The sequence below is a fragment of the Neodiprion fabricii genome, chromosome 6 (assembly GCF_021155785.1).
Source record: "Neodiprion fabricii isolate iyNeoFabr1 chromosome 6, iyNeoFabr1.1, whole genome shotgun sequence".
In the NCBI taxonomy this organism is placed as follows: domain Eukaryota; kingdom Metazoa; phylum Arthropoda; class Insecta; order Hymenoptera; family Diprionidae; genus Neodiprion; species Neodiprion fabricii.
In genome coordinates, this window is record NC_060244.1 from 30,278,947 (window position 1) to 30,298,035 (window position 19,089).

The 19,089-nt window shown below is 42.1% G+C and overlaps 3 protein-coding genes and 1 long non-coding RNA gene across 12 annotated transcripts; 2 read left to right on the forward strand and 2 right to left on the reverse strand.

Annotated features, from left to right (window-relative positions):
- Window positions 1-19: 19 nt before the first annotated feature.
- LOC124184384 lies at window positions 20-2,869 on the reverse strand. Its single transcript, XM_046574011.1, has 4 exons — window positions 2,766-2,869; window positions 2,141-2,394; window positions 671-1,796; window positions 20-401 (listed from the first exon to the last, which is right to left on the reverse strand). Exons 2-4 carry the CDS (start codon window positions 2,338-2,340, stop codon window positions 159-161), a joined length of 1,569 nt encoding a protein of 522 aa, XP_046429967.1. The 5' UTR covers window positions 2,341-2,394; window positions 2,766-2,869; the 3' UTR covers window positions 20-158.
- On the forward strand, window positions 2,760-14,183 carry LOC124184386 (serine protease persephone-like). Of its 5 annotated transcripts, none has more exons than XM_046574014.1 (4): window positions 2,760-2,883; window positions 9,659-9,868; window positions 11,233-11,477; window positions 11,668-14,183. In XM_046574014.1, the coding sequence occupies exons 1-4, from the start codon at window positions 2,775-2,777 to the stop codon at window positions 12,280-12,282; spliced, it is 1,179 nt and encodes a 392-aa protein (XP_046429970.1). In that variant the 5' UTR covers window positions 2,760-2,774; the 3' UTR covers window positions 12,283-14,183. The 5 variants fall into 5 exon arrangements, with proteins under 5 accessions (XP_046429970.1, XP_046429972.1, XP_046429971.1 ...); XM_046574016.1 differs by lacking the exon at window positions 2,760-2,883 and adding an exon at window positions 6,761-6,857; XM_046574015.1 differs by lacking the exon at window positions 2,760-2,883 and adding an exon at window positions 6,997-7,469.
- Window positions 13,049-18,118, reverse strand: LOC124184377 (GTP-binding protein 2). 5 transcript variants are annotated; one of them, XM_046574000.1, is made up of 7 exons: window positions 17,966-18,118; window positions 16,697-17,016; window positions 16,241-16,606; window positions 15,761-16,021; window positions 15,264-15,666; window positions 14,879-15,164; window positions 13,049-14,695 (listed from the first exon to the last, which is right to left on the reverse strand). In XM_046574000.1, exons 2-7 carry the CDS (start codon window positions 16,992-16,994, stop codon window positions 14,411-14,413), a joined length of 1,899 nt encoding a protein of 632 aa, XP_046429956.1. In that variant the 5' UTR covers window positions 16,995-17,016; window positions 17,966-18,118; the 3' UTR covers window positions 13,049-14,410. The 5 variants fall into 5 exon arrangements, with proteins under 5 accessions (XP_046429956.1, XP_046429958.1, XP_046429959.1 ...); XM_046574002.1 differs by having other exon boundaries at window positions 17,989-18,117; XM_046574003.1 differs by having other exon boundaries at window positions 16,241-16,555; window positions 17,966-18,116.
- LOC124184392 lies at window positions 17,526-18,411 on the forward strand. Its single transcript, XR_006871183.1, has 2 exons — window positions 17,526-17,664; window positions 18,066-18,411. It is a non-coding gene; the product is annotated as an uncharacterized LOC124184392 (long non-coding RNA).
- Window positions 18,412-19,089: the final 678 nt, after the last annotated feature.

Sequence of the window (19,089 nt, forward strand, 5' to 3'; positions counted from 1 at the left end):
CAGAGTTATTATTATAATTCGTATATTTGCAAAATTCGCACAGCCCAAGTTCAGGAAGACTTTTTTCCAGTACAAATTTTCTTTAGAGTAACATTGTAGTCGGTGCTTGAGACGCAGCATATTAATTAATCAAGTGTCCGGACTTGAGCGTTACCCGTTCACATCCGAGCCACTTCTTCCGAACGGGATTCCGTGAGTTGAATTTCCACAGTTCTGATATCGAGTGCCTTGGGTAAGGGGGCGATTTGTTGAGCCGTCAAGGGATGAAAGTCTTCCTCCAAGGTGGCGACACTCCGGCGTAATTTCACTTCGGTACCGTCAGTTCCCCATCCTCGCAAACACCAATCCCAACGTCGAGCACCTCCGACTGCAGTAACGATCCACGCGGCTTCTTCGTCGCACTGTACGCGCAATAAATAACATAAGTATTTTGTTGACCAGAACATGCGACAGGATGCTCTGATACTGTTGTCTACAAGTTTCTTTGCATCAATACGATACATAACGGTAATAACAGCCGTGTAAATATTTGACATTTCTAACTATTTAAACAACGTTTCGCAGCCTGGAAGTGGGACAAACTTGTTAGCCACGCAGATTTCCGGCTACCACAAACAGAGGACCCCCCCCCTCGTTTGAAATCCAGGAGACTCGGCACGGGCATACTGACCTTAAAGAAGAAAATCTCGCCCCCGTGATGCAGCACGTAAATGGCGTTGGGTCCGAGGGGTGTTGGTAAGGATACCGTCGCAGTACCAGCATAAAAATGAACCTGGGGGCCCCGATGGGCAGTGCCAAGATGTTCGAGGAGAAAACCGGGAGTGAGGAGTTCCGTGCAGGCGTTGGATTGCGCTAGTGGACATCGGACGAAGGTGTTCGAAATTGACTCGGTCGATCCGCCCCAAGTCGGTGTCTGCGGAACGCTAAGGAGGCTCCCCGAGCGTCGAGTTACTCGCTCGTTGGTCACGTCGGGGTTCGAGCAGCTCGGGAACTCCGGCGGCTGGTTCTTCAGGGCGCGAACGGCAGTGGCACTGGCGAGCTCCCCGGTGCTCGCGGACTTCGCACGATCGCCAGAGGTCAGCTCTCCGAGCCGCTTCGCTGCCGGCCTCTGCGACACGCCGATCTCGTTCTTCCGGTCATCGGCTCCCACGATAACGGACAAGTTCTCAGCCGAAGCGGCCCTGTTGTCGGTAAGCCTGTCGACGCTGCCTCCGACGCTGAGGAAGAGCCTGGCCAGGAGGTGGCGGGTCCCAAGGCTGCCCCCTGCGCCCCGTTGATTCGCGTTCCGGACGTCCCTCGATCCGCCACTCGTACGATTCGACTTGCCGAATAACTTTTCCCCCAGTCGGACTTCCGCCTCACCCAGGGCGAAGGCTTCCCTCAGAGTCCCGTGGACCTTGTCGGCCAAGAGGCATCTGCCCTGGCCCAGCCTGACTCGGCAAACCGGGCACCGATCGGTCCGCGATCTGCAACTCACGCAGAGGATGTGCCCGTGGACGCACTGGGATACCGGGGAAGCGGCGCTCTCGAGGCAAATCGGACACTCGAGAGCTCGGACGACGCCCGAAACAGCATTGGCTAGTTTTCGGGCAACCTCGGGAAGTGGGCCCTGAAGGGCGACGCCGTTTCCAAGTCCGTCATCGGCCGCCTCTTCGACGCTGTAGTCCGCGTCGGTGCTCCGCCATATCTCGAGGTCGACGGCCTGCTTCGCACGGTTTTGAATCAAGGTGGCTATATCCTTGACGCGGAGTCCCACCACGTCCTGCCCGCAAACTTCGAGCAAACAGTCACCGGCCCTGCAGATTGCAAACGAGAGGAGAACTTTTTTGAACAACTTCTGAAAATTGCTTTAACGTCAGTCCGCACGGTCGTGCGTCATTTGACGTATATCCGTAACTTGTGGGTACTGTTCAGATTTTCAGACACGTCAACGGTGTAGTAACCGGCGTATTTCTACCGACGGTGTAACGTCTAGGAGGAAATGTAGAACGATTTGCGGTTGCAGACCCGATGGCAATATAGGGATAAAGTGGCATATTTCATATTCAATTTCAAATCCAAGATCCCCACTACCCGGGTTCCTTGTTCCGTCTCAATCGGACATAATAAAGTATAAATAGAACGAGGAAGATTTACTCACCGCAGGCCGGCGATATGTGCAATGCTGTCTGGCTCCACGAAACCTACCCACGGATAAGGATCCCACTTTGACCTTGTGAGGTGAAATCCGCAGGACTTCCTCTCCTTTTCCTTGTCAAAAATGTTGGGGAGGATTACCCGCTCTCTCGGCGAATAGTTGGCGAAAACCTCGTTGTCTCGAGGAGTCGGTGCTGCGGTCATGATTATTTTCACGCCAGCAGCTTCCGTTAAAAATTCCGATCTCGAAGAACTCCTCTGCATCAGCAACATTACGAAACGTCCAAATAAGCGATGGATTAGAAAAACACTTTACACAGCCTCGCGCATGCGATGCAAATTTATGTCCCCTGAACAGTTTCTGTCGTAACGACTTCTGAATGAAACTCTGATTAGATACACGAGGAGAGGCGCACTACTGACCGACTCCGGTTGTGCGTGAAACTCCCGCGTCAGTTAATGTGATAATTAAATTTACATTACCTTCGTCGAGTTTGGTAAATAACTAATTTCATACTCTCATCGCTGGGATTACTATCGATTTTCGTAGGACCCGTAACGCAAGTACGACGCGGAACAGCCGTTGACATTAATCGAAGGGACGCCAACACATCGCTAATATCACTTACCTATGAAGGATGCGTCTGCGTCGAGGATCTGATGAGGAACTTCCAAGCACACCCGTGTCAAATGTGAACAGATCAGAAGAAGCAGCTCTGTTAGACGCAGACCGTCTGCATCTACACAGTTAGTACGCGGTCCGCGACTCATGTAGGTAAAAGTCAGATCGGTTGATCACCTTCACCTACATACTTGCAAGAGATCCAACTTACCTCGACCTTAGTTTTTAATTAGAGGTCACGCGTGCTTTTCCGTTCGATGGATTTTCGCGAAAGCGTTCTTCGTCCCCGGGAAAGGTGGGCTTGATTCTTGTATAAAAATAATACGAATATAGATACATTTACGAATTTGTAGACTTTTATCATGAATTTGACCACCTGTTTAAACTCTGCAATGCTGAACGTGAGGACTTTTCGTTCGATGCATCTCACCAAGCTCTGTGATGTATGAACTTCGTCTGCAATTACGAATATACTAGCGACATGTAGACCAGCGTTCGTCCGGGTGGGGGTGGAAAACTAGAATGGCGGATTGATAGAAGGGCCGAAATATCGAATTTTCAAAGACGTGAAAATTTATTTCGCAGAGCTGTTGAAATTTAGAAAACTCAAATATAAGAAATTTATGTTATAGAAGGTCAAAATACAGAAAGTTCAAACACAGAGCGTCAAAATCTAGAATCTGTAAACGATTTCATATTATCGAGACAAATTCCGACGATACTTCAGCATTTTACAATCCGACCTTTTTACTGTTCTAATCTTCCACATTTCGGCATGCCAGGTTTTTAAATTCTATAAATTAAGTTTTCGCTTCTTCAAAAATTCAATATTATCGTCCGTCTAGTTTTTGATCTTTCCTATATTTTAATCCCCTCCCGTTCATACCCATGGCAATACCTGACTCATTATACAGTGTGATCGTTGAAATGCTACGACGATACACCTTTATCCTTGTAAAAAGAAAGCCGGATCGCGGCGCAGACGAGAGTTGTACTTGATTAAGAAACGCCTTCTCGCAAAACGTTTACTCTAAATCGGAGAAAAATCTGTCGAGTTTTAGACTCTATGTTACAAGCGGATGGAAGAATGGGATTTAGAAAAGAAACGAGTTATAAATATATTCTACATTCGAAATTTGAAAGAGCAATGATCTTCCTCAAAGTTTTCCTACTATCTCAAACTTTCCTGGTACGCAAGAATCTTTCTCGCTATTGCTGGTATATCTGGTGGATATGTAATGACTTTCGAACCGGAATAGTGTCTCGTTCTCGGAACGAATTAATCAGAACGACGAGTTCGACCACTGAACGTTTACTTTCCTGCTGTGACGGGCCTCAGGTATATTGGATTGTTTGTCGTCTGCAGACGCAACGGCTCCCACTTAAATTTTGAAACCCGTCGAGCTGCGGTTAATGCGATGATTATAAGCACAATCAACGATAATTTAACTGAATTTAATCGTTGCCAAGAAGGATGGAAACGATTTGGTTCTAGCCCGGGGCAAAATCCGTTTTGGGCTGACAAATTGGATCTACACATGTTTCTGTTTCTACGACTGTATATGTGTCTGAAGCATACGATCAATTCTCTAAGTAACATTCACCTCTATTTCAGTCTGAAATTGATGTATAAAAGACTCTGACTCATTCGCTTTTTTTTCCATAGATCAAATATTACGAAGTAACAGAAGCAACCCAGCCTGAAATCTTGCCGACCACCACTGATCGTGAGTTTTCAATTTTCCACGACGACACTAGGTTAGGCTAATTGCAAGGGAGCCTATTGTGAGCGCCATCCACTACATCGCGGTTGTGGAAAATGTGTTGCTGCGTATTTAGGGCCTTTTCCACATTGCGCCGTAAGCCACTGATGTTTTCGAAATGTCCGTGGCCTCATCCGTGAATACGTAAACCTGGTCTATCGTTCCATTACGAAAACACGAGTAAATACAAGTTTAGTAGAAACTCGATTTCCGCAGGATAATTTAATGGTACGGTTTTAAGGATTTCGAAATCTGGAAATATCCGTCTACTCTCTGAGATCATATTGCGAATCGGCCGTATCATGATTTATTGAAAGCTATAAAGAATATGGGAAAACAAGCTCAAGGAACAACGTTTTATGCGTACAACATCGCTGAACCGTTAAAACCCGTATGATCGTTTCGATTGAGACGGTGATGCTCGCGCGGTGTAAAATCGTGAACGTAACAAAAGTAATTGCAATAATTAATTATCAGTTGCACAGTTGAATATTTGCATGGCAATGCTGGAGATGCACGAGTAGTGGTCAGAGGTATGGCCGAAGGTTTTTACAGGACCCAACGAACAATGGTAGGCAGGTACCGACTGACAATGAATTCGACATGCTACTCGAGTGTACAATATAGGGCGACGGATATGCAGGTTTTTACAAACAGAACAAGTGGCAAGTGTTGGAACGATATCGTAACGTTTTGCGAATATAAAATAATTAATTGAAAACTTTCTGTCCGTTTACCGATTGGCTTTGCTTGCAGTTACACGATTTCAGTTGCATTGTTTCTGACTCGTAAAGGATGTTGACTGAAACTATATAATAATAATTGCGTCTCATAACATTCACACGTTGTTTGTGATGACAAACTTTGCAATCTTCATGAGATATTAAAGGCATTGAAAAGTAGTGAGTTGTCGTTGCCCACAAACAGGTTTGTCCAGGTACCACTTCCCGAGACGTCGATTTGTGGATTCCATCAATTTATTATAAAAGGTCAATTGACAGAGGAGACTTATTAATAGTATTCTAAAATCTTTACAGAGACATTTCGCGGGTCATCGTTCTTGCTTCAGGTGAAAATGATTCACAGCTACCCGTTAACCCTCCCGAGACAAATTAATAACCGTATTCAAAATTTATTCACGAACAAACGGTTACTGTGCTTAAAATTCCAAAGGTCGACCGTATTAAGTAAGTACTGCAAACAGTTTGAGCAGACGGTTTCGAACGATCTCACAGAGCGCTCGAGTTTGCCTACAAAATAATCGCAGCCTCGCTGTTCTATGACGTATTTAAATTATATCTATAACATCACTCATGACGTTCGCAAACGGTATCAACTAAGCGGTGCAAGGAAAAATCCAAAGATTAAGCAAGCGGCTTCAACGAATCTCACAAAGCGCACGAGCTTGCGTGTAAAATAATCGCAGCTTCGCTGTTATATAGTATAAAATATTTTTGAATTATATCTATAACTTCAGTCATGCCATTCGCACATGCGTAAATTTATGTCCGAGTATGAGTGAAATACTAATAACGCAGCGCCATGAGAAGATATCCTTGTGAGATTCCTGTTTCTGTAAAAATCCATCCTCAAGGCAAGGCAATATGCATCTGCCTTTCTAACAACAAGACAAATTGAGACCCGTAGCAATTGTGACGAGTTCTCGTTTGATAACAGCGAGATAAATTACTGATCACATTTAAATCTTTAGGTGAAAATAAATCAATGGATCGATCGGCGTTTCGAGAAATGATTATTTACTCTTGGTTTCGTAAAAGCCGATCGACGATTGACGGTGAGCAGGAAGATCCGTTTCGGGCAACGAAACAGTATCTGCAGTAATCGATGAACTCAGGGGTTGAAACCTACAAATATGCAATTTCCTTTAAAGAAATATGCATGTGGCCACATCCGTATGATGCATACAGTAATCTGAAACGGTCTCACAGATTTTTATTCAGAGTTTTTTGCTGCCAATTTGGAATCTTTCGACGATAACTGAAAGTTTATACCTACACCAATTGTTATCAGTTCCCGATTATCAATACCTACACTAAAACGAGTTTCAGTAAGTCCGTATTCCCGCCTTGGTAGAACAGAACAAATTGTCATCGTTACATAGCCAAGGAAATCAAGTACTTCAGATACATGACAACTAAACGCAACGCGACTGTAATTAGATTTTCCACTTTGACGGCGATCTGACGTACTTGGCGCGATCTCCCTACTATTTTGTTGCGGTGTTTCACGGTACATGACATACGTTAGCCGCGAACGTATGCACGCGCCCTTACATACTCGGGACGATGTAATATGTCTTCGTCGGGTATATAATGGTAAGAATGAAAGAGCACAAAGAAAGGGGGGATTTTCACCGAGTTATTCCCCGGTCAGATCCAAGGGACAGTGTCGATTTAGTTTTGGTTGAGCTTCCGCGTGCGTCAGCTTTGGACGCCTATATAAATAATGCGCGTCCGGCTGGTGGAAGCCCGTTGTTTAAAAAGCGTGAGATCGGAACGTCGCAGGCAATCGTGTTCAGTCGCAGATTGGACCGCGAACCCTGCGGGTGTCGTATTTTCGCCGTTTTTCCGTGTATCCACGCTGCACTTGACGTTGCTTCGGTCCTCGGCGATGAACATTGTTTTATTGCCAGTGTTATATCGCAGTAATCCAGTGTAGTGCCGCATACGACGTGGTCGTCTCCACGCCGCATCTTCAATAATAATCGCTTCGCGTTTGGACTGCTTTTCGTTTAGCATTCTGATTGTTTTTCACCGATATCCGTCGGATACAATCGTTAACAATCGCCCAGCTCGACTTCCGAGAGACAGGAAACCTCTCAGGAACAATGGGGGAATTGTTAAATCTGATTTTTGGGCTTTGCCTCGTTCTTGGATTCGTCGCATACGTCCAAGCATATCCGATCTACGAAGATCGTGATCTATACGGTGAGCCACCGATCTCTTCTATGCACTTCGATGCAAACGGATTTTATACCACCCCGTATAAAAACCTCCGTTTGCAATATTATTCAATGGTACTGCACGTATTGCACAATATTATTAAGAGAGCGAGAGAACAAGGTAGATGGAGAGAACCTGTATAGGCAAGAAATAATTTTTTCCCGTGTCTAACTGCCAAACTTGCTCGAGGCTACCCAAAGTAACTTACCGATACATACCGATGTTTTTAACGACCGCTTTGAATAAACGGGTTCCTATCGGGCAACAGCGTTTTGTGTGCAAATTTATGTTTCACGACTTATTTTTCTTTTCATTTCAAGGCTGATTTCAGGTATGTCTTGCCCGAAAGTTCGTTCCATGCAAGCAATAATGCAGAGAAATGAGAGGTTTTCAAACAAATCAAACAAAGGGAAAGAAATTTAATTCGCTTGTCTACTATTATCAGTAGATAAGTAAATTTGTAGTTTGTCCTTGGCGATTACTGTTTGTCCGTAGTTATGCGTTCGCTTCCGAATGTAGAAATAAATCGGCATGTAATGCGTACGCATAACGGACAGACTGCTGTTGGCTGTGTGGAATCTTCATCCGTCGTTAATGATAACTTATTATACTATGACTGTAATAGGTGGACGCGTGTCGAGCCAAGCGATAATTGTATGGATTTCATACTTCCAAGTTTTACTAACCTCGTAGACGTGTAATCAGTCTTTTACAATTTTACATGTAAAATCAATTCTTTTCTAGAACCCGTCGCGTACATTTAATATGTAGTATCGAATCTTTGGTACATGCAACAAATATTTCCACAGCTGTTGAGTATCGAACCACACGCGTTTTATGTTTTTTGGCCTGATGTCGAGGTCACGGTCAAAGTTCAAAAACCTACTAACGGCGTCAGCGATTGCATACCCACGTACGCATCCATGGTAGTCACGCAGATACGATTTGCGGTTTAACTTAATGGAAACTACGGCGAATAAACGGCGATAGACGGACGTTCATTGCAAAAAGGAACTCGTCACTGTACTTCGCAACGTCACCGTGTGGCTTTCATACGTTATCGCCGACTAATATAAGCGGAGGAATAAAGTGAAGGAAAATCGTGAGGCTCGTCTTGGGTTTGCGCTTGAGTTATTTGACGCTTAGTTTTCGCCAACGGTACACGTACATTAGCCGATAGTTATCTAGGTTTTCCCAATCTATGCAGTGATATATGTCGAATGCGGCAGCGGTCAAGTATTATCAACGACGTCTTGAACCTCTATTACTTACTTCAAGGGATCTCCGAGTAAACCTGGCGTTGCATTGCCAGGTAGGTTTTCGACCAATCTCAACACTTGTAAAACCGAATTATACATATACCTGACCAGCTGAACAAATTACTGATTATGTGAGGATTGGTCAATTAACTGTTGTCTTGGGAATCCGACGAGAGAGGGAGAGACACGCTTGATATCGATGGATGAAGGAATCTTGCACGTAACACAGCGATTTACTCTACGGAATCGTCATATCCACTTATATTATTGTTGACGTGATGTACGGTCTGTTTTAGTCGTTGCAAGCGATTCCTCGTAGATATAACCTTCGTGGTGTAATTCAAATTTCCCTCGATCCCAGTGCCGTTTCAAATTGTTAAATGTAGTAAACAAGCCTGCGTGTTCATAGGTATGTAGATACATACATACGTAGGCGGAAATTTGTTAGACGGAAAAACATTACGATTTTTTGCCTGATATTAGTTGATATTTCGTAATTCTTGCAGTTTAAAAATGTATTCTCACTTTTTTCCAAGAATAATGAATGAATGTACAGGTGGACGTACCCGATCCGATTACTCATATATTTTTCATCCGACATGCGGAATCAATCGCGCGGATCCGCATTGTCACCGTAATAAATTCCAACAAACTACCTACCAGCTACGCGTGTCAACTCCCATTTCCTAGTCACTTGGGGTCCGATTCCGGGTGACCGCAGAAGTGGTACAAAAGTGTTTCTCCGAATACCGGAATCATTTGCAATGCATCGTTACCGAGGTGCAGGGAACTCACCGTTTACCCTTACGGATACTATAATTCCGGTACTACGCAACGAACGAACGAACGAGGATTTCAAGAATTTTTGGAATTGGATTTCGTATGGACGGCGTAAAAATATTATTTTCATTGCAGAGGGTAGTCCGTGTACACTGTCAAATGGCGAAGGGCGAGGAGTTTGCAAGAAGCTGCCGGATTGCCCGACGAAGATGCGGGAACTCCATCGGGGAAAATACAACGATGCCGACCGATGCGGTTTCGAGGAGTTCACTGAGATTGTTTGCTGCATAAATATACCAGGGAAGGTGGGGAACGACGAGAGGAGGCCGCGACCGGCCGATGCTGGTAAATTATACCCACACATTACATTCTATTGTTATTACATAAATTTCAATTCCCATTTTCCATGAATTCGTCGATAAAAATAACCAACTTATTGTAAGGGAATTCTCATTCGTACTACCGGACGAAAACAAATGTGGATTGTAGACGTTTCTGCGATCCGTGGTGTTGACGAAATCAACGACGCGGACACGATCCTTGTACAGATCTTGCAATAGCTGCTTTATCCATGCACTCGACTTGTTCTCGGGGGCATCTATAAATAAGTGTAATGACGAGCTTACGAATTCTCTTGTATAATGGTTACAGTGTGTCGAAGTGCGTAGCCGTGAACGCGGATAGCGAACAAGGAATAAAAGTCCAAAAGAGGTCTTATTAACAGTTATCGCAAATCTTTATGAAATCTTCGGGACATACTTATGATAATATCTTTCCGTCTTCACGTAAAGCTATACGCGAGACCATGTCGAGACTTCCGCTGCGCCATATATCTATTTGTTTTTTGCTATTTCGAAGTCAGTTTTTGCTTTTTTTCTGCAATCAATTGTTTTCCACGTGTTTCTTCAAAAATTGACAAATCTCTCGTACTGCAAATGGTACAAGTAACATACCGAATCGATTTTGTCACTTCTCAGCGTATTGAAGAATAATAATTCTATTGCATCATAGCAATGATAATAATCCTTATCGTGTGTTCGCCGTATAACGCCCATGTTTACGAAGCCAGCGGTTTTCGAATAATTGACGACCTCGCATCTGTCTACATATGATAATCTGCACGTGGGAAATATTTTAAATATATGTACTTCGATGGCCGCTGAAATAGTGGATCGTGTACAGTACTCAACCTTTCATATTGCAAATATATCCGAAATTGAAAGCATTGTGAAAACATGGTTTCAGATCTAATTTATTGTGCTACATACGATCCATTCAAATTATATGTCCTGTAGAGTATAACTATAGCTTATTTACATTCGTTAATCTTTTTCGAAATCCTGTTCTTCGGATAAAATTTATCACTTATGATTCCGATTTTCACCGACCGTATTGTATGCAGTTTGCGAATAATTTGTATACGTAAATATTAATTTATACGCTTGAAAATGTTGAAAAATTTTATTCGCGATTTGTAATTTGCGTAACGGCGTGGTTCAAAAAATAATTACACACCAATACGTATATGGTCAAAAATTTCATGACCGTTATGAAAAAAATAACGTATATTGTAGAAATTACTTTTATTGTTAAAACGAGAACGATTATATGATTGTGCATGCCCTTAAAACTTTCCCATGTATTATGCGCAACTGGACTCACTCCTCGTGAAAAAAAAACTAATGCATCTTTATTTTCTGCATGGATAGCTTGTCAGGAATACAGCAATGAAGTTCTACCAACCGAAGGCTCCGTGAATTTCTATGTATTGAACGGAGAAGACGCGAAATCAAGTGAATTCCCGTTCATGGCAGCGCTTGGTTATGCGGATGGATCGAAGGACAACGACGCCAGCAGTATCAAATACACGTGCGGAGGGACTTTAATATCTCAGCAACATGTCCTCACCGCCGCCCACTGCGTTAGCAATCTGGACGGGCGAATTCCCGTCGAGGTGGGCTTTTAAGAGTTATCTAAATCCCGTGTAACGCAGTCGATAAAATAAATGTCCACATGAGTACCGAATCATCCACCGATTCACGAAAAAAAAAAAAAAAAAAAAAAAAAAAACTTATACTTGACTCTGAATTCGTGTATACACTTTTTTGTTGTTTTTTCAAGCCGCATATTTATTTGCATTACAGGTAAGGCTCGGAACGACGGATCTGATCACCGCCGAAAGGGATACGCAACGGGTGCCTGTAGCATCTGCGATACCGCATCCTGATTACTTGATAACCGAGAACTACAACGACATAGCGATATTAAAGCTAAGGGAACCAGTACGGCTGTCGAATTCGGTACAGCCGGCGTGTCTGCTTTCAAAATCCTTGAACGTTTTGGAGAGAACGAGGAATGCGACTCTGGTTGTCGCCGGTTGGGGAGTGACGGACTTCGACGGTACCGAGACGACGAAACTGAAAAAAGCTGTCGGTCTGAGATTCGTAGAAACGAACGAATGCTCGGATAGCTACAGCAGCAACAACCCGAGGCTTCCCAATGGGCTGGACAATATGATATGCGCGATTGACCCGAACACCACGCGACGAGCGGACGCCTGTTGGGGCGACAGCGGGGGACCGCTTATAGCATCTTCGGGATCCGCGCGGTTTGTTGCCGGAGTTACGGCGTTCGGCCAAGCCTGCGGCGGATCGACGCCCGGCGTTTACACATCGGTTTACGATTACTTGAGCTGGATCGAAGACCATGTTTGGCCCGACACCGAAGGAACACGATCTAGAAGCGATAACATATGGTGAAATCCGACTCGCAGGTACGGTGTGCGGAAATGAAACTATTTGGCAAACTCTTATGGATATCGGCACCTCAGATCGAGAGTCACACGCGTGTTTCTGCCCGCCAAATTGTGTTTAAAATGCAGGCGTGTAATACGTAACACTGGATGCCAGAGTTGGTGAAAAATTCGTGCCGCTGTTATCTCACTATCTCGGTACCGTTGGGTCGGTATATTTGATATAATGAAGTGTATTATCGATATACGCACACGTCGGACAATGGTGTATCTATACGCAGCTTATACTGTGTCACTTTACTAACGATAAGGTACCATTACAGTTCACCTCGATTTTGCGGATTTTGCTGCTATAATTTATTTTACTTGTCGCAACCTTCACGCGCAATAGAAACATTTCCGAGAATTGAAAACTTCGTCACATTATAGCTGTGGAATTATAAGTGCGTATGAATACCGTATGCCGCGATTAAATATGATAGCCAAAATAGTTGTATAATATTTGACCTATCAAGACTGCAAAAATTATCATTCAAATGATAATTTGAAATTTGCTTGCCCTCATTATAAACAACGTCGCTACTTGACATTTAGATACTTGCGAACCAGAGTAAGATCTAGGATACCCGAAATAACGGTTGATTACCAGTGAATACTACGGGATTCCCAACATCATAAGTAACAACTCAATTTTGAGATATGTCAAATTGCAGTTGATATTACTGCACGTAAATCGAAGATATAGTATAAGTGACTATTTTTTAGAACTGCGATGGTGTTTCTATCCTGAGTTTATTGAACTCCATCTCAGACGTGCAGAAATGCACAGTGATATTATTCTATTTTGTACATATGTATACATACGATATAGGTGTGTATAGTTTTTGGCGTTGATGTCAAAAAAGGATGTTTGCTTAAACGGACAACAGAATGGTGCTCAATTTTTACGTAATAATAGAATAGCAACACGGATTGTTAAAACTATATTTTGCTTAACTATTCCCCTACGACCTCTTACAGAGCCGCAGTATTTTATAAACCAAACTAGCACTTTCATGTTATTGAATATGTAGTTGCGTTTAATTTTTTACGTCGTTAATAAAACATGTATTAAAATTTTCTTCGTTCAATGCAGTTTCCATCCGCAATTGACACGGGGTAGGGAAAATAAATTGTTTTGTTCACGTTGTTTATACTTTTTTGATTAAAAATATATATATTTTTTCAGGCAATCACTATTTCAATTTGCAGTCAACGTGAAACTATCATATAAGAAGATCAGAGTACAAAGGATTATACTTGAACGCAAGCTCAAGATGTTCTATCTGAAAAAGAAAAGACGAACGAGATACACTTATCTAACACTCGACATTAAAAATGTAATATTCACTAGTAATACAGAGTGTTCTGTAATTACGATATAACTATTATATATACAAACACAGCTATAGGTGCGGCCAATTGTCACTCATCAGCCTTCCAGCCTTGCCTTTTGGCTCAGCTATTCAAATAATTTAGATTGAAATTTCCTTAGAAGAATTATAGCGTTATTACAAATATTTCTTACACATCATAGCTTGATCAGCAAGTTATAAGGATGGTCAAATGGACCGATCACGCGCTGACTTATTACCCAGTGCGGTAAAAGTTTACCTACGAGGTGACAAATAAATATTAAACATAGCAATTTAGAACCCGAACTAGAAACATCTTTGCCTGGTTTTCAAAATAATTATCTCATTTACTAAGAAAAACGATCGTAGAACCTCACTCAAAATCAACAAAAATACGGTATTCTTTCTCTCCAAACAATGCAGTAAACAGTGGCGATCCAATCTTCAGAAATGTATACGTATCAACTGTCTACTCGATTGTCCGTAAAAATAATGTAACTTTGTGAAACCATTTTCGAAAATTGAAAAAATTTATGTCACTTTTATTTCTGCCAAGCGAGGTTGCATTGTTTTAATGAAAATTTGATTGTTTTACCGCGAAAAACATTCGATTTAGTAGAATACTTTTGGTTCTACTCCATCTGCTTGTCACAGTTTGCTACATATTTTCGTAAACATGTTGACGGTTAATTATACTTGTACCTTTCTTAAACACACGGTAAAAATGATAATGTACTTGATTTATTGCGGACTATTCTGAGATCCAATGAGTGGGAATATTTGAGTGATTTGGCCAATGCCTTTCGTGCGGCCCTCCCTAAACAGTAGTCGCATTCCGACGTGGAGATATTCCGGATGGCCAACAAATCTGAACAGAACTGATGCAGTATCATTAGTCTGTAGTCCCTCTTCTTTCAGATCCATTATTCCTTCTATTGCGCACGTTTGACGCACGTTCCCGACGTGTACGGTTGCTTGAAATCCGGGATATATCGCTGTTGCATGGTAGACAACCAGAACGGTGGCCTGAAAGTAACAACGAAATAACCAAAACTTGGAAAGTATTTCTGTCTGAATATTGTCGAATACGTTAACATTCAATTGACGATATTAAAGTCTCATAGACCTCAGTATTGGTAATTTCTAATTAGTCCACCAAATATCCACGAACGGTCACCCAAAGATTAGAAATTCAGTATTAAATTGTACCTGGAAGAAAAATGTCGCACACGGATGATCTCGAGGTGAGACAAGAACCATTCCGGGTCGTAGGTGGGGCAATGGTGGGTCCCTGGCAGTTGGCGGTGCAATAGTCAGACTTGCACTCTGCGATGCTCGAACTAAACAACAAGGGGCTTTGTTTCTGTGCAAGCTAGCTACTTTGACTGGACTAAATTCGCCATCTGGCAATGGTCCGACCAACAAGCGAGTCCCAGGTGCAATGATACCCCTTACCAGCAAGCCACCTAGAACTGGCTCATTCAGTCCCACCACCCTGAAAGTTTATTTTAAAATTACCAAACCGAATTTGTGTATTATTGTTTTTTGTCCATTTTACAAGGTCTGACGTGAATCAAGGCACGAAAAGAATCACCTAAATGTTTCGTCAATTTGAAACAAACACGATTCGGGATCTGAATCTGGTGGAGTGGATTCGGAAGGCAGCAAATCTCTGATGAACGAGGTGAGTTCCTTCAGGCCTTCCCCCGTCACACAACTCACAGGAAATACAGGAATTGTTTCCAAATTATAGCTTTGACGCGCATTGCTGTTACCATCAGGAACAGAATACAGAATTGGTTGTTTAGAACAGCCATGAGCTCTCACAGTACTCTCTAGTTGAGCCAAAGCATCCCGGGCGTCACAGAGGCCAAGGTCAGTTTTGGTTATAACAACAAAAAATGGTAGCCTCAAAGCAAGGCACAAAGCCAGATGCTCTTGGAAAGCCTCATTCATTGGAGGTGCTATAACCAGCATCACATGATGTGGACAATAGCCTAGAAATAGGTATGCAATTTTTTGAGAGGTGACTTTAAGTAGTTGTGCATGCAAAAATTCATGTATTTAGCAGTGCTCGCAGCTCGATCGCACCTGTAAGTCCCAGCAGTGTTGTTCTCAAATATTTACGATGACCAGCCAAATCGATGAATGTTACAACTTTGGAAGCCTGTTCACAGATCTCTTCGGCAGTGTTCATCTCCGCATAGTTGAGCACGTGACCTTCGCTATCAAAACCAATTATCTCGTGGGATATCGATGAAGTACGTCCTGTTCTAATTTCGTGCAGATGGCGAAACATATTTAACCGTGCTCTTCCCCTTCCATTGTCCAGCTCACCTTGTGTCAGCACTCCTGTGTTATGCAGATAATATTATGAGTACGTAGCAATAGAATCTAGTGGACTGTTGCTCATACGAATGCAAGAAATATTTGCTCTGTGATGTATTGCATTTCAATTGAATCTGCTTCTTGGATCGATTTTGAAGTGTAATCAATAACAGGGAGAATTATGGCTGCTAACTATGCCCAACGGGAAAGATCAGAATACTAATTCGGAAGTAGTCCTCAAACCTAGCAGCGTTGATTTTCCAGCATCTTGTCCTCCTGTTACAGCTAGTCTCAATTCGACGACGGTTTCTTGATCCTCCCTATCATCTTTTCGTAGCTTCCTTACTAAAACTTCGGCCACTCGTTTATTTTCGGATTGATTTTTTGGGGTGTTTCTATTCTGTTCTTTCTCATTGCAGTGAACATTGTTGTTGGTGAGTTTCTCTCGAAGTACATCTGTAGTCGCACCTAGTCTGGCTGCCATTTCCCTTAAGGTTTTCAGTGAAGCCTTCATTTCCTCCCTTGACAGACCTGCCAGTCTGCCATTGTCTTCGACTCCTAATCGGTAGTCATTAAACTGATAAGGTTGGTATTCTAAGTGAAACTGAACTTTAATTACATGATTTTACATCTACTGCCAATTTGTAGAATCTAAGAATTAACGAACAAACGGTCATCTAATAGTCGGCAATTGCGCACCAATTTGATAAATTGCTTCCCCGTGCCCTTCGCGAAGTCTCCATTTCATTTGGGTAACCAGATGTTCAAACCTCTGGCTTGAGGGGTTCACAAGCTTCAATTTATACTCAATGTTTCCTTGTTCTGGTTCAGGGGGAAGTCTTTGTTCGACATCAGATGCGACGTGTTCCTGATCCTCGTCATTGCTGGAACTCTCCCAATCGGATGACCCATTGCCCTCTTGCTCAAAACGATCCCAGGTTTCCTTGCCCTTTTCCTTTCCTTCTCCAGGATCGAACAATCCGAGAAACGACTCCATTTTAATATACTTGGTTCACCGGCTGTAAAGAAAAATCCAGGTACAATTAGTATTTGAAAGTAAATAACACTGATATTTTATTTTTTCTGAAAATAGGAATGCAGATTTGCTGCGTAATATTGCCAAAAGTCTGTCAACAAAGCCAGGTACAAAAATACATTTGGCAGTATGCGAACATGAATTATAGGTATGCATTTAAAATACACAGATATACAGTTCAAGAACCAAAATAAGTATATTCAGCTATAGCAACAAGCATATAAGGTCAGAGCTAGCGTTGGACAATAGTAAAAATAAATCATATCTACAATTGACATTAAATTCATTGTTATATTATCAATTACATAACTATCTCTGATCCATCTGTTGCTCGAGATGGGGGAAAATGATTCGTTTGAAAAGGAATGGAGTTTAAATTTTTTTTAAATCTGACCTACGGAGATGATGCAATGTGTATAATATGTTGGGTGCTGCATTTTTTTCCAACTACATCCAGCCATGAGATATTTGAACAGTAATTGCGAAATAAATTTGCAATTCTCGCGAAGTTTTTTTCATTCTTCAACCTGCCGTAAGAATGACACGTTTGTACACCTATGTCACATGGGCTTTTGACAGCTGTGTTTCGTGACGGTGATTGGCTGCGGCTATTTCGCGACGGCAGAAAACGGTGAGTATGTAATATGTAATTCGGTAAAGGTGTGCATATTAGGGATAAAAATCAGTCGAAACACGTGAAGGAGTGGTATTAATATTCGTAATTGATATTGTCAATATTGATTTACGGTAATAGACAATGGTTTTATTTGCCCAAGAGCGGTGAGCGTGTAACCAAAAGTAAAAGTGACAGAAAGTGACGCAACATACAAAAAAACAATCGCAAACATCAAACATCTCGTTAGCAACAAATTTTGCAAAAACAGCCCGTCATGTTAATCGTCCATAGCTAAAAGTTTGACTACATAAAATACCTGCAAAGCTTGAACTTTCTTGCCTGAAATTCACTCTCTAATTTGCACCGGAAATGTTGAATTTTAAATCCCTATCCAATACCAACGAAAACCTCGACAGCCATATTGGTCGCACTTTCCCTCCACGCCCTCCGCAGTCCGCTGCTGTGCTGCGATCGCTGTGATGTCTGACGGGGCGGGGCGTCAATGACGCGGGGGCGCGGGAAGCGCGAAACTTTAGGAAGCGGGATCGCGCGGACGCGCGCAGCCTCGGGCAGACACTTACCCTCGGCCAACAAACGTGTATTCTTAACAGTGTAATTTTCAACAAGACGCCAGCATCTAAATTTGCAACCATATGTATTTCCTCACGATTATAAAATAATTATTGATTCATGTGTACTAATTATAAAGTAAATCACAGTAACAAGCAGACTGCCCACATGACATGAAAACTTTCTATGAAACTTTCAATAAAAATGAGAACCTTTTTAAGAACAACAACAACCAAGAAATCTTGCAGGTTTTTGGCGCGGACATTTTCAACTTGCAGCAACCTTTTTTTGAAATATTCATTGTTATGTAGGTGGACAGAAAATATTGCGATTTGTACCTTTTCATTTATTTAGATAGGTGAGAGTGATAAAAAGAAAAAAAAAAAAGAAAAAAAAACGACAAATTACGCAACCAACACTATTCTTAATAATAATAATAATAACAATAATCATAATAATAAACAATCGACGTTGTGCTACGTACATCAAAGGACAATGCAATTTGATCCTAAGATATATGCGTAACAATTAAGAATGTAGATCATACGAATAGATGCCTGTAGATTGTCCGTCAACAATTTTGACGGCAACATTATATTTCACTGATATTTTTCAAATTTGCAAGCTACATATGTTGCTTCCGCAAAGCATATGTAGAAATAATATACTGCTTATGTTAAAATAAAGCACCATCCTAAACTGTGTAGATAAATGCACGGTAACACATATGCAATAAAAATATTATGTTAATTAGTCATGATGGTAAGGCAGAGAACGTGATTCAACATGCCTCCGAGCAAAAATACTTCAGCCCCGTTTTCGCTTTCCAAGGCATGAAGATTTTTCGAAACTTTGGTAGTTTACCAGAAT

Coding starts and splice junctions, on each gene's coding strand:
- LOC124184384 (XM_046574011.1), bottom strand. CDS start 2,340: ATGACCGCAGCACCGACTCCTCGAGACAACGAGGTTTTCGCCAACTAT. Junction 1,797..2,140: donor GCACATATCGCCGGCCTGCG/GTGAGTAAATCT, acceptor TGCAATCTGCAG/GGCCGGTGACTGTTTGCTCG. Junction 402..670: donor GCGAGATTTTCTTCTTTAAG/GTCAGTATGCCC, acceptor TTGCGCGTACAG/TGCGACGAAGAAGCCGCGTG.
- LOC124184386 (XM_046574014.1), top strand. CDS start 2,775: ATGCGTCTGCGTCGAGGATCTGATGAGGAACTTCCAAGCACACCCGTG. Junction 9,869..11,232: donor GCCGCGACCGGCCGATGCTG/GTAAATTATACC, acceptor CTGCATGGATAG/CTTGTCAGGAATACAGCAAT. Junction 11,478..11,667: donor ACGGGCGAATTCCCGTCGAG/GTGGGCTTTTAA, acceptor TTTGCATTACAG/GTAAGGCTCGGAACGACGGA.
- LOC124184377 (XM_046574000.1), bottom strand. CDS start 16,994: ATGGAGTCGTTTCTCGGATTGTTCGATCCTGGAGAAGGAAAGGAAAAG. Junction 16,607..16,696: donor GGAAGCAATTTATCAAATTG/GTGCGCAATTGC, acceptor ATGTAATTAAAG/TTCAGTTTCACTTAGAATAC. Junction 15,667..15,760: donor AACACTGCTGGGACTTACAG/GTGCGATCGAGC, acceptor ACCTATTTCTAG/GCTATTGTCCACATCATGTG.